The sequence below is a fragment of the Vipera ursinii genome, assembly GCF_947247035.1.
Source record: "Vipera ursinii genome assembly, chromosome: 1".
NCBI lineage: Eukaryota > Metazoa > Chordata > Lepidosauria > Squamata > Viperidae > Vipera > Vipera ursinii.
Genome location: NC_139512.1, coordinates 303,555,492 through 303,570,077, shown reverse-complemented (window position 1 = coordinate 303,570,077; position 14,586 = coordinate 303,555,492). Strand labels below are relative to the sequence as shown.

Below are 14,586 nucleotides of genomic sequence, written 5' to 3'. Positions count from 1 at the left end.
CCCGGGTTGTTTCTTATCTTTTCTGTATCGTGATTAGATTTGCAGATATGCCCACCATTCCAGCTCTATGCCATTTTCTAATAATTTTTTCCTTGTTTTCAACTCTCCACTTTCATCTAGAATGTCTTTATACGTAATTACCTTTCCTAAGTTCATAAATTTTGGGTGCATAAATATCTCCAATGTCGATATCCAAGTGGGAATTTTTATGTAGTTAATTTTTTTAATTTTAGTCCACACATCTAATAGTGCCCGTCTAATATAGTGTTTCTGAAAATACTGGTGTGCCTTGTGTTTCCCGTACCACAGTATTGCATGCCACCCTATCTGCATGTCGTGACCTTCTAATGCTAACAGTCTCCTGTTCCTTAGGTGTATCCATTCCTTTATCCAAGCAGATGTTGCCGCCTGATAGTATTTTTCCCAATTTGGAAGGCCGAATTCCCCTCTTTCCTTTGCATCTTGTAATAAATTGAATTTAATTCTTGGTTTTCTCCCTTGCCAAATAAATTTGGATATAATTTTGTTTAAATTTTCAAAGAAGTTTTTGCCTAACTTAATCCGTATGCATTGGAATAGAAAAAGTAATTTAGGGAGTACATTCATCTTAATTGTCGCTATTCTCCCCATAAAAGAGAGCTGCAGGTTTTTCCATCTATCTAAATCCACTGTAATTTGGTCTATTATTTTGTCGTAGTTTTCTCTTTTAAGTGTGATGCATCTTGCCGTCAGTTGAATCCCCAGGTACCTTTTTAGTTATTTGAATGTTAATTTTTTCTGCTAGCTCGATTTCTTGTAATTTGGTCATATTCTTAACTAGCATTTTGGGTTTTTTCTTTGTTAATTTTCAACCCCGCTACATCTCCATAGTTTTCCAAAACCTATAATAGTCTTGTTCTGGACTCTAGGGGCTCTTCCAAAATAAAGACTAAATCATCTTCATAGGCCTGTAATTTAAATCTCTCTTTTTTAGTTTCTAAGCCTTTAATCAATTTATCTTTTCGGATTATTCTTGTTAAAACTTCTAAAGAGAGTACAAATAATAATGCTGATAGTGGGCAACCTTGTCTCGTACCTTTTTGTATTTGGAAACTTTTTGTTAATTCTCCATTTATAATTACTTTTGCTTCTTGTTTAGAATAGATTGCTTTGAACATGTTTATGAATCTTTCCCCAAATTCCATATGTTTGAGTTGGGTCAACATGAAATCCCATTTGACGTTGTCAAATGCTTTCTGCGCGTCAACAAAAATCAATGCCATTTGTTTTTCATTATGCGATTCGTAATACTCAAGCATATCTAATATGATCCCAACTTTATGTCTTATCTACCTTTTGGGCAGGAAACCGTTTTAATGTATGGATAAATTCAACCAAGTATCTTTTTAATCTTTCTGCCATTATTGTCATGAAGATCCTATAATCCATATTTAGTAAAGAGATAGGCGTATCTCTTTACTAAATAAGGATTATTTAGTAAAGTAAACTGGTAAACTGGTGCGCCAGTTGCGGCCCTATCTGGACCGGGACGCCCTGTGTACGGTCACTCATGCGCTCGTGACCTCTCGTCTGGACTACTGCAATGCTCTTTACATGGGGCTTCCCTTGAAGACCACTCGGAGGCTCCAACTGGTACAGAATGCAGCCGCGAGAGTTGTCTTGGGAGTTTCACGGTACTCCCATGTTACACCATTGCTCCGCGAGCTGCATTGGTTACCAGTTGTCTTCTGGGTGAGATTCAAGGTTTTGGTAATGGTCTTTAAGTCCCTACATGGCATGGGTCCGGAGTACCTCAGGGACCACCTGCTGCCGGCGTCAACTTCCCTCTGCCCTGTGCGTTCCCACAGAGAGGGCCTCCTCAGGGTGCCTCCGGTCAGAGAATGTCAGCTGGTGGCCCCCAGGGGGAGGGCCTTCTCTGTGGGCGCTCTGGCTTTATGGAACCAGCTGCCGGTCGAGCTCTTGACGGCACCGGACCTTCGCTCCTTCCGACGCGGTCTGAAGACCCACTTATTTGAACAAGCTGGCCTGGCCTGATGGAGGATGTTAGGGTTTTTAATGGGGTTTTTATACTGTTATTGTTTTTATCTGGGCGATTATTTAATTCCTTTTAATTTTTGTATTCTCTATTTATATATGCCCTGTTCACCGCCCTGAGTCCTTCGGGAGAAGGGCGGTGTACAAATTTAATAAAAGTAAAGTAAAGTAAAGTATAGCTTTTAATGAGAGTCAAATCTGAGTTTTCTTTAGGAATTAATGTATGGTTGCTTCTTTCCATGAATTTGGGATCTTTGCTACTTTTAATATTTCATTAAATGTATCCAATAAAGTTGGACCCAAAAGTTCTTGAAGATTTTTGTATATTTCAGACGGTAATCCATCAGGGCAGGGTGTTTTATTACTTTTTTATTTTTTAATTGCTTCTATAATTTCCTGAAGTGTTATGTCCTTATTTAATATATTTTGGAATTCTTCCGGGACCTTCGGCAGATCAGCATTCATGAGGTATTGTAGGATTCTTCCCTCACTAATCTTTTCATCGTCTATGTTGTTGTTAGCTGCGAAGTCGTGTCCGACCCATCGCGACCCAATGGACAACGTTCCTCCAGGTCTTCCTTCCTGTCCTCTACCATCTTCTGGAGTCCATTTAAGCTCACGCCTACTGCTTCAGTGATTCCATCCAGCCACCTCATTCTCTGTCGTCCCTTTCTTCTATGGCCCTCAATCTTTCCCAGCATTAGGCTCTTCTCCAGTGAGTCCTTCCTTCTCATTAGGTGGCCAAAGTATTTGAGTTTCAACTTCAGGATCTGGCCTTCTAAAGAGCAGTCAGGGTTGATTTCCTCTAGGACTGACCGGTTTGATCGCCTTGCAGTCCAAGGGACTCGCAGGAGTCTTCTCCAGCACCATAGTTCAAATGCCTCAATTCTTTGGCGCTCAGCCTTTCTTTTGGTCCAACTTTCACTGCCATATATTCCAACTGGGAAGACCATAGCCTTGACTATATGCACTTTTGTTGACAGGGTGATGTCCCTGCTTTTTAGTGTACTATCTAGATTTGCCATGGCTTTCCTCCCCAGGAACAAGCGTCTTTTAATTTCTTGGCTACAGTCCCCATCTGCAGTGATCTTGGAGCCCAGGAAAATAAAATCTGTCACTACCTCCATTTCTTCTCCATCTATTTGCCAGGAATTGAGAGGGCCGGATGCCATGATCTTGGTTTTCTTAATGTTAAGTTTCAACCCAACTTTTTCACTCTCCTTCTTCACTGGCAACAAGAGGCTCTTTAGTTCTTCTTCACTGTGTAGAGCCGTCTCTTGGGTTGTTGGAAAAGAGTGTTTGCTATGACCATTGTATTATGTTGACAAAATTCTATCAGCCTGTGCCCTGCTTCATTTTGTACTCCAAGGCCAAACTTGCCTGATATTCCAGTTATCTTTTGGCTTCCTGCTTTAGCATTCCAATCCCCCATGATGATAAGGACATCATTTTTTGGTGTTAATTCTATAAGGAGCTGTAGGGCTTCATAGAACCGGTCAATTTCATCCTCTTCAGTACCGGTGGTTGGGGCATAGACTTGGACTACTGTGATATTGAATGGTTTGCCTTGGATTCGAACTGAGATCATTCTGTCATTTTGGGGATTGTATCCCAGTATTGCTTTTACTACTCTTTTATTGACTATGAAGGCTACTCCATTTCTTCTGAGGAATTCTTGCCCGCAGTAGTATACCTGATGGTCATCTGAATTAAATTCACCCATTTCTGTCTATTTTAGTTCGCTGATTCTTAAGATGTCAATGTTCAGTTTTGTCATCTCTTGTTTGACCACGTCCAGCTTTCCTTGATTCATCGATCTTACATTCCAGGTTCCTATGGAGAAAAAATCTTTACAGCATCGGACTTTCCTTTCACCACCAGATACATCCACAGCTGAACGTCCTTTCGGCTTTGGCCCAGTCGCTTCATTCTTTCTGGTGCTACTAGTACTAGCCCTCTGTTCTTCCCCAGTAGCATATTGGACAGCTTCCAACCTGAGGGGCTCATCTTCCAGCATCATATCTTTTTTCGTTTTGGTACTGTCCATGGGGTTTTCATGGCAAAGATACTGGAGTTGGTTGCCATTTCCTTCTCCAGTGGATCACGTTTTGTCAGAACTCTCTGCTATGACCTGTCCGTCTTGGGTGGCCCTGCACGGCATAGCTCATAGCTTCATTGAATTACACAAGCCCCTTCGCCATGACAAGGCAGTAATCCATGAAGGGGTCATCGTCTATATAGAGGTTTTTATAGAATTCATACCTCACATGTTTTTTTCCTTCATTGTGGTATGTCATCTCCCCCGCTTCATTGCATAGTTTACTAATCTTTTATCTTTTTGTTTTTTCAGTCTATGGGCCAACCATTTCCTGGGTTTATTTGCCTGTTCAAAAAAATTTTGTCTGATATTTTTTATTTTTTGTGCCAATTCTCCTTTTTCTATAATGTTCAATTTATGTTTATTTAGATCTAGTTGTTGTTTTAAATCCCTACATTGTGGGGTTTTTTTGTAATTCTGTTTCCAGTTTTTTGTATTCTTCCTCTAGACGTTTTTGGTACTGCCTTTTCTTTTTATTTTCATTGGCCATATATACAATTGTGGTTCCTCTCATGACTGCCTTGGTCGTATCCCATAGATTTTAGGTACTGGTCTCCTCTTTCTTGTTTGTCTGGAAGAATATCTGCATTTGTTCTTCCATCTTATACTTGAATTCTTTTTTATTTAGGATTGCCTTTTTTAAGGTCCACCTTCTTGTTGTCTTCTGTCCTTTCCATTTGATTATAACAGGATTGTGGTCTGCCCATGTATTGATATCTATTGTTACATCATCCACATCTGAATTTAGTTCTTTCATTGTCCAGACCATATCAATTCTGGACCACGATTGGTGACGCCCTGAATAATATGTGAATTGCTTTACGTTTGAATTTCTCTCCCTCTAACTATTCTTGGATGTTAAACTCCTCCGCCAATTTAAAAAAGTACCAGGTAGTAGTCTTCTAGTTCCTTTCCTTGCATTCTCACCTTTATAGTCTAGTTTTCTGTCTACAATTGCATTGAAATCGCCAATTAAACAAATATTCTCATTTTCAATATCACTGATAACCTTATGTAATTGCTTGTAGAATTGTCTTTGTCTCTTCTTGGGGGCATAAATTCCTACTGGGCGACTTTTTTTTAATCAGGGAAATTTCAATTATCAGTATTCTACCTTCTTCATCCTGATAAATTTGTTTTGCTGGAATTCTTTCCTTGACATATATCACTATTCCTCCTTTTTTCTGCTGTGAGAGTGATAAAAATTTAGTTCCTAACTTGGGGTAGTTTACTAAGTCTTGGTACTGGTTCTTTATTTTTTTTCTTGTAAGATGATTATGTCTACGTTTTTCTTACTAAGCTTGTTCAAAATTTTATTTCTCTTAGCTGGGAAGTTTAAACTGTTTACATGTAGTGATAGTGCTGTTAGTTCTTCCGCATTATTGCCTATATTTTGATCTTGTCGCTCTCGTCGGTCTGTCTTCTTTAACTTCTTTAGGTCTGCTTTTATCATCATTGCCATAGTTCATTTTTTCTTTTCTCTCAGTTTCCCGTTCTTTGCTTTGTGGTTCTCATGCCTTTTTGTTGTGTCTCTCTGTAATGTCCTCTTCTCTTAGTTCTTTCTTCTAATTCATCGCTACCTAGATATAGCTGAAAAAATTCTTCTGCTTTGTTTATCGTATCCAGCCTGTATCTTTTTTCTTGCCAAGTCACCAGGATCCCTTCTGGCATCAGCCGCCTAAAATTGATGTTTTGTCTTATTAGTTTCAATGTGATGTATTGATAGGGCCTTCTTAAATCTCTTACCCTCCTGGGGACTTGTTTAGGAACTGTTAATTGTTTTCCTCTGTATTCAATCGAGTCGTCTCTAGTTCTGTGCAAGATCTCACCCCTGATTGACTTCTTGATGAATCTAATATGTACTTCCTTAGGTAAGTTGTTTATTATCGCATAATTTGTGTGAATTCTATATATTTCGTCCATCTGATTTGCCATCTCTTCTTTCCCGATTCCTAAAGCTAACATGTCCGTCATCATTTCTGCGAGGTCCTCCCCCTTCTCTTCTTTCACGTTTTGAAAACATAGGTAGTGGTCTGCTTTCTCTGTCTCTAGCAAGGTAACAGTTTTTTCTAATTCTTTGTTTGTTTGTGAGAGTTTTTCATTCATTTCATCCACTCTTCCTTCTTCCTTATTCATTCTATCTTCCATTTCTAATAGTTTCTGTTCATTTTTCAGTATTTGTTGTTGGAAGCATTCGAATTTCCCATTCATTGCTCTCATCTTCTCTTTAAGTTCTCCAGTATCGTTCCTTATTTCACCTATTTCTTTTTTCAAGTCATCGTGGTTTCTCAACATAACCTCTTGCACTGATTGTAACATCGACTGTAGGTCTTTGAGTGACCCTGCTCTCTCCTGTGGCATCATCTCCTCTATCGGCCTTTGCCCTGCTGGGCTTAGTACCACCGATGTAGCTTGGGTTATCTGCCTTCTTCCAGTCCCAACTCTTGTTAGGCTGGGGATGCTTGTCATCTTTCGGAGTGACATCAACCAGCCCTCCCACTTATATACAATCTTTGTCTTTCCCTCCACCACACCTAAAAATATAATATTCTTCTAATATTATAATCACTGATACCTTATATCTTAACAATATTATATTCTGTTACTAATGCAGTATAAAACCTCTAACACTGGCACTTCTAATATACAGTAATTAACAGTCTAATATATTTATCAATTTCAAATGTTCATATTCAACTACAATTCTAATTCATCTAAATGATAATATATAATAATTATAACAATTGATTCACCTAAATATTATAACAAGTATTCAAATCATTGGCAATACAGTCTAAGTTTTACAATTAATCTCTTAACAGTTATAAGTGTTAGGGTGTTCAGCAAGGTAGACAAATAAATAGTTTTTCTCACCCTCTTTAAATTTTCAACTTTTTGTTCCTAGTTAGTCTCTTCCAGTTCAATCATATAATGGGTTATATTCAATTAATTCATTTGCCTGAACCCTCAGTTCAGTTACAGCTTGTCCTTTTTATGTTTTAGAGCAATTTCAGAGCAATTTCTTTATTTCTGTGCATATTTTCCTTCTTAATTTATAAGTGTCTCTCTTCCCTCATTTAATGCTAATCAGTCTTATTCAAAATGTCTGCTCTCTCTGCTCAGACAGCACTTTCGCTTTTCAGGTTTTTAACTTTCTTCTTAGCTTTGTTGAAAGAGCCAAAAAGAGAAACCACCCTTAGTCGTTAATCCTTTACAGCTTGTGGATCTATTACTTTAAGGTAAAGCCTCTTTTCCTCCTAACTCCTTATCGCCGCTGTCTCTATGGCTCTGGGGCTTCCCTTCTCTTCTTTTCTTCTTCGAAATTCTTCGGAATGGTTTTATGCTCCAGATCACTTGCAAAGGCTCGCTGGGTACTCATGCCACCAGGTTCATTGTATCGTTGTCCCGCTAAACCACAGCTATTTTTGTCAAGCTGACAGCTGTCATTTCTTTGCGGCCGCCATTCTGGGCTGTCTCCTTCTCCCACCTGATTTCTCTAAGGCATTCCTGCTTCTTACAGTTCGGTCCACTGTCCAGAACTGTTCTGCTGGGCACCTCTCTTTTCAGATCTCCCTCCAAGAGATCTGGGGCTTTAAAAAGACCACTGGGCACAGGGAAGTGGCTGTGGAATTGGCGCGCTTATTTGGAGCGCCGTCTCAACACAGTCATTCCGTTTGACAGCTGGTTCTGCCTCCCTATTATCACAGATTTTCATGATGGTTTTTACTAGATAATTTAACCTCCAAGGTTAATTTTCAGATTATCAAATTCAAATATCCTCCTTTCTCTCTGTGCAATATAACACATTCATACAATACAGGATGTCTGAATGTTATTTACGCCACTATTTGCAAACCTTGGTATAGTGACAGTTCTTCCATGATCTACCACATAATTAACAATTTTACCTGAGTCTAAGAAAGCTTTCTATATAAAAGTAGCAGTGAGCTACTGAAGTGTTTTAAAATGTGAAATCAATCATACAGAACTGCTCATGTAGTAACTATTTTTAATAATAATCATTTCAGAAATACTATCAAATGCAGATAAAATTATATACCTAATCATTTTGCTGTGTTACTATGTTAAGATGATTAAATCTGAAAGTGAAGTATTCTAAAAGTAAAATAGAAGTAAAAATGTTGATCAGATTGTTCATACCTTATTAAAATCATCCCGCTCTTGCTTTAGTGCTTTGATTTGCTTCTCATAACTTTTGATATGTCTGGTAGCATCTTCTAATTCTCTTTGTGCAGAACTCGCCTCTTCAAGTTGCTGCTCTAATCGTCCAGAATCTATAAGAGAAAATTACTGAGAAATATAAAACATTAAAATAAAAGCCTTACTGCTCACTTTGGACAACAAAAAGGACCATCATTCATTCCAACTTCCCAGAAGAGTTGAATGTTTAAGTACTATTTGTCAGTTTGTATATGTGAAGTGCTGACCATGATAGCAGGACTTTCTGCCAGTTAAAATGAGAGGTAAGTGAACTTGTCTTCATCTCTTCTTCAAATTGTGTCTTCTGTAAAATGAACTCCAGACTAAGGGTAGGGATTAGTGTGGGGTCTGTGGTCAAGTTTGCTAATTTTAGATTTTATCTTCTTAGCTCCCAGAATTCTCTCCAATGTCAGGGTGGGATTTCATGTCTGTATTATGTTATGGATGTGGGATCTTCTCCACAGGAAGCATGGAATTGTTAAAAATAATTATAAAATTTTAATTTAAAAACTCCAGGTTGATCACAATTTTCTTTCTCCATAGATCAATTTAAACAAAATAGTATCTTCCTATTCAACAAAGGACTTTTTAAATGGGGATGTCCAAATTTTATGGAAGGTCATTAATACAGGGTATGAGATGACCTTCCCTAGGTAGGGAATTACAGATCCTAAGTGTACAAAGCCGCTAAAGATAAAATATAAACATATCCTAGTTAGCCCATTGTAATGCTAGTGGGAGGCATATTTCTCTGATATGTCTTGTGTGCACGGTAATATAGATAGTCTGAATTAAAAAGACAAAAGGGATTTATAGACAAGCACTGTACTAATTGTCAAAGGGCCCATAGACTGAACAGAACACAATATCATTAATCCTGAATCTACTTGGTTATAAAGTGTGACATTAACTGTGACAAATGCCAAGCAGAATGAGAAAATCATTTCCTATTCTCAAACATCTATACCGAAATAAAATTGAACAGAAAAAATAAATTATTTTTACCTAGAAGAAATCGTATTGAGGCCCTTATGCTTTCTTAATATTTTCTTTATTGTATTTTTGGTACAATAACAACCCATGGGTGTTGTTTTTAGAAAAAAAATACAACATCAAGTTGGTATCTGAATGTTTTGGTTGGTTGTACAATTTTGCTTCCATCTTACTTATTTCTGTGACTTCAGGATATAGGCACAGAGGAACATGACAGACATATGAAAACATGAACATGCTGAATATGCAGAGATAATAACTGAGCCTAACATAGAAAAGAATATAACAGGAATAAATATGCTGTTTGCAATTACCATGTTGAAACAACAGAACCCACAATATTAAGTCTTAATGTTCATAAACTTAATTCTAAATAAGGAAAAACATTCAAAGCTCTACAAATAAACTTTGAATTCAGATTTTAAGAAGTACCCTTGACTAAGTAAACATGAAATTCTTATATGCAACTGTTAATTTCATGATATTCATCTTCATGAAATTCAGAATCACAGGTTGTAATACAGGTTATGCTATTATTTTCTCTTAAGAAAAAAATGTAATAAAACATATTGCATAACATTTACACATAGCAGTCAGGTGAGACATTGTCTAAGCCAAAAGCTTTGGTGTATAATTTAGCAAATTAAATTGAAGAGTGCTTGGTATTTTGTGTGCATGTTCTTAAAATCAGCAGAAGTGTTGCCTTACTTAAGATAAAATTTTGTAGTTGACCTTAATTACTCTTAATTAAAGGAAGATAAATTAAATAATTAAAGCTCTAATTCAATGTGATATTTTTATTATATTTATTTTATTGTTTCTGGAACTGCAAAAGGAATCTACTCCGCAAGCTTTTATTTTTTTAAAACAAATTATTAGTCACTTAAAAGAAATAAACAAAGCACACAGAATAATTTTATACCATTCATTTTCCTTATGTACAATATCTTGAGCCTAATTTATCCTAAAGTGTCCATTTGTTTTTGCTTCAGACATATTGCCAAGATGCTGACTGAGATCATTTTCTTGGGAACAAGGAATAAGATAGCAGAAGCTGGGACTTTGAAATTTCAAATAGAAAAATTCTAGGGTTTTTTTTTTTACTGTGGTGTTCCAAAAAAATATGGGAATATTTCAATTGCATTTCAAAATGTTTAGTCTTACAGTCTACAGACAGCAGAGTGCAGAGGAGCATAGGTCTTGGAGTGCAAGCAGGCAAAAGTGACTGCAGCTGGGACTGGACTCAAGCAGCCCTTAGAGCTAAGCAGTTCTAGAATGCTTGCTGCCCCAAGCAAGACAAGGAGTGATGTGGGGGAAAGAGGTGAGTGTGTGTGTGGAGTTGTAGGCAGTCTCTTATCTTACTCGGGACTGAAAGGGACCAAATCTGGAATGACTTGGATTGGGACAAGTATTTGCTTAACAATCCACAATTCTCAGTTAATGATGGCAACAGATATTGTGTACCCTTTCCTTAAAAATGTAGATCTGTAGTCTGGAAGTGCTCCTTGATGCCACAGTTGTTACAGTGCATCAACTGTAACAACTGTAATTTTTCTATAGCTATTTGGATCTCGCAATGAATACCAAAGCCTTGGCTAAATCACTGTTAGACTAGTATACAGTGTCTATGTAAGACTACTCTTGAAGAATGCCTGGAAGCTTTGTCATGCAAAATCGAGCAGCTAAGCTGATGACACTAAGATAGATTGATTTTATGCCTTCCAGTCAGTGTTGGCAACTGCATGCACAAGTCTAATGCACTTTTCTTGGTAACGTTTTTTGGAAATGGTCTGCCACTGCCTTCTTCATAGAGCTAAGAGAAAGGACCTAAAGTTACCTAGTTGCCTTTGTCTCTATGGCAGGCCAAGAACTCACAATTTCTAGGCTAGTATCTTTAATCACTATACCAAACTGGCTCTGTCATTAGCAACACCTGCACAATGAAAATAGCTCTGGGCACTACTACAGATAGTAGAACTTTTTCTAACTAGCAACTTAGTAAAAGGTTCACAAAAGCTTATTTCTCTTATTAAAATCTCTTTGTCAATAAATATACTACCATATTCCTGAATTCTGATACTATCTCCCACAAAAATGCTAAATTGATAAATTAATATAGGGACAATTGAAGGCTTAGTTTTTGATTTTCAAATCCCTTAAAAGCTAAGGGCCTGAATATCTGAATGACAGCTATGAAACTATCTCAAAGATGCTTGTGATATTATAAGCTCATTTGTCAAGAGAGGGATTTTTCCGGCACTATGACCAAAATATGGAATGCATTCCCTTACTTAGAAGGTATACTTAACCTTCATTTATTCTGTGTTAAAAGGGAAGTCTTAATCTTTCTTTTCATCCAAGCCTTTTAAATTAATTTGATTGTTTTAAATATTATTTCTGAGTTTTGAAATCCAAACTTTAGAGGTTTGAATCTAAATTTGAACTTGGTTAAAAGATAATGGAGGAATGTGCAGGGGCAGCTCTTTTACTTCTTCTTTGTAAATAATTGGGTGAGACTCTCACTCAAAATATTAGGCTTGAAATATTCTAGATATGCTATTATGAAAATCCAAAACTCCATATATGGAAATCACAGGGAACAGAATTAAGAATTAGAACCTCTATTTTGTAACTGTGACTAAGATTTATTGATAGATTTATAAAATCTCCTTTAAAGCTAGTAACTATTACATGTCTTATTATAGTGACTTGTTTTCATCAATCTTTTTGCCATTAGTGAATTCCAATGTGATCTAAAATCCTTACTTTTATAATAGCAGGAAATAAAAGCATAAGCAATACACCATGTTTTTATTCAGGACAGCAAATTAAACGTACCCTCTTGCTATCATCTTATTTGCTAACCTGGACATATTCTAGTAATAGTGGCACTCTCATTTCTTCATTTTGGTTATCCCTTTTTCTACCATTTTTGAGATAGGAATACTAATCTGAACACAGAATATAAATGAAATAAAAATTGTATTACATTAATTCAGCAAAGAACTCACCATAACCATGCTCAAATATAAAAAATAAGCTTCACAAGTCCTGCAGTGATACATCATTGTGATAAGGGGGACTATCCTGATAGGGACACTAAAGAATGCTGGAGGGTATGGCAAAAGTATCCAAGCAGGTTCACCCAAGGCATTATAATTATCCCAGATACACAGTAACCACCTATACTGGGTAGCAGCTATATAGCAATAGCACTTAGACTTATATACCACTTCACAGTGCTTTACAGCCCTCTCTAAGCAGTTTACAGAATCAGCATATTGCCCCCAACAATCTGGGTCCTCATTTTACCAACCTCGGAAGGATGGAAGGCTGTGTCAACCTTGAATTGGTCAGAATTGAACTCCTGGCAGTCGGCAGAATTAGCCTGTAATTCTGCATTCTAACCATAGCACCATGATGGCTCATAAAAAGATGCTAGAGACAGATGATCATTTGACTATTTGTTTGTTTGTTTATTGTATTTATATGCCACCCATTTGTCATCAAGGGACTCTGGCAAAAATGGCAAAGACATGGTTTTATATTGTGTGGGAGAAAGGTAATGGTAAACCACTCCTGTATTTTATTAAGCAAATCACATTGAGAGACAAGATAAAATGACTTGCAATGTAGTGCTGATGATGGGCACCTTATACTGAGAAGTTCTTAACATGCTACTGAGGAAGAACGAAGGTACCTCTGAGCAACAATGCAGTTAACTAAGATAAAACATTTTGGATACTGCTATGCAAGGAAATAAAATCTGGAGCTGCCAAAATTGAAATACAGTGGGAACATGGAACTGAAAAGATGAACTTGGAAAAGCTTAACATCGTGAAAGATGAAACGAACTGAATACATATTGATATCTTACGCATCACTGAATTGAAAAGAACTAAAACTGGATATTTTCAGTCAGAAGATCATACTGCTTACTACTTAGGCCACAAAAACCAAAAAGTGTAGTGCTGCTTTCATTATCAGGAAGACTACATAGGAAAGACAGTATTTAGGTACAATGTATTTAGGTAAATGCAGTCAGTTTATCAAATCATATAAATTGGGCCTTGCAGGACTGCCTTCAGTTATCAGTATTTATGTGCCAACCACTAATGTAGAAGAAAATTTAATGGTCAAATCTGATATAAAATCAACATGTAAGAAAGATGTGCTGCTTGGTGGTTGGAGAATGGAATGCCAAAGCTGGAAATAGTAAAGTGGAAAATGCAGTTTCATTGTATGGACCTATAAGCAGAAATGAAGCAAGAAAACATTTTACAGTAGTAAATTTCAACGATTTCTTCATTGCTAACTCAGTTTTCAAATTACCAAAATGAAGTCCTAAACCACACTGATAAGGAACAGGAATGAAAGTAAATAAATTGTTAAGGATGAATGTAAAAAAGGTCTCCCAGCCTATGGAATGCTCACCCCAGTATTAGGATAATTAGCAAAAAGGATATTAACTAATTAATCTTAGACTATCTGGTTGGCAAATAGCATTACTGCATGCCTTTTAATGTATATTCCCATTGTGAGCCTACTTACTCTCTTGTAATCCCTTTCTCTCCAATTTCTCCCTTCTGTGGAGGGGAGGGGAGAAAAAAAGAGATGAGATAGGAAAGATTACCTAAAGAGGTCACTTTTTAAGGTAATCTCTCTGCTCTGTGAAGGGGAAAAAAGAAAAAAAATGGGACAGGCATAGGTCAATACATACTAACTGACTATAATGGCAAACACATGACTGAGAGAGTTGCTATGAAAGTCATGTATGTACCTTTGTTGCAAAGTTATATTTTCAACACTATTTTACCTTCAAACAGTCACTGCATGAGGCTGTTGATAAGTAAGGGTTACCTGCTGACATTTTACATTGGATAGAAACATTTGTAAAAAAGAATGTTTGAGCAGAAACAAAAGCTGGAAAAGATCTTGTAATGTTTTCAATATTAAATACTGGTACTTACCAATGACTTGTTTTCTCAATGTTTCAATTTCTTCTTTCAGGGTTTTAATTTCTAAATCTTTGCTTGCTGTTAATGGACCATCTACAGTTGAATAATGTAGGGCCTGGATTGTTTGTGTGGACTCTTAAAAAAAAGCAAGGGAGATGTAAGAAACTGCATTCAACATTTTCAATCTATAGATTTTGGCATTTCAAAATCATAATATGGTATCCAAGAAGTAACTGTGGCCTGACAATTTTTGGACCCCAATTTGAAGATTCTAAAAAAATT

The 14,586-nt window shown here is 36.8% G+C and overlaps 1 protein-coding gene across 4 annotated transcripts in view; it reads right to left on the bottom strand.

The window, feature by feature from the left end:
* The window catches only part of CDC42BPA (CDC42 binding protein kinase alpha), a 153,062-nt gene that overhangs the window by 71,694 nt on the left and 66,782 nt on the right, over positions 1-14,586 (bottom strand). For all 4 annotated transcript variants that reach the window (XM_083376317.1, XM_083376314.1, XM_083376316.1 and 1 more), the window contains exons 11-12: positions 14,317-14,439; positions 8,294-8,427 (exon numbers count right to left, since the gene is read on the bottom strand). In XM_083376317.1, the coding sequence (XP_083232443.1) occupies positions 8,294-8,427; positions 14,317-14,439 (257 nt within the window). The remainder of the gene's footprint in view (positions 1-8,293; positions 8,428-14,316; positions 14,440-14,586) is intronic.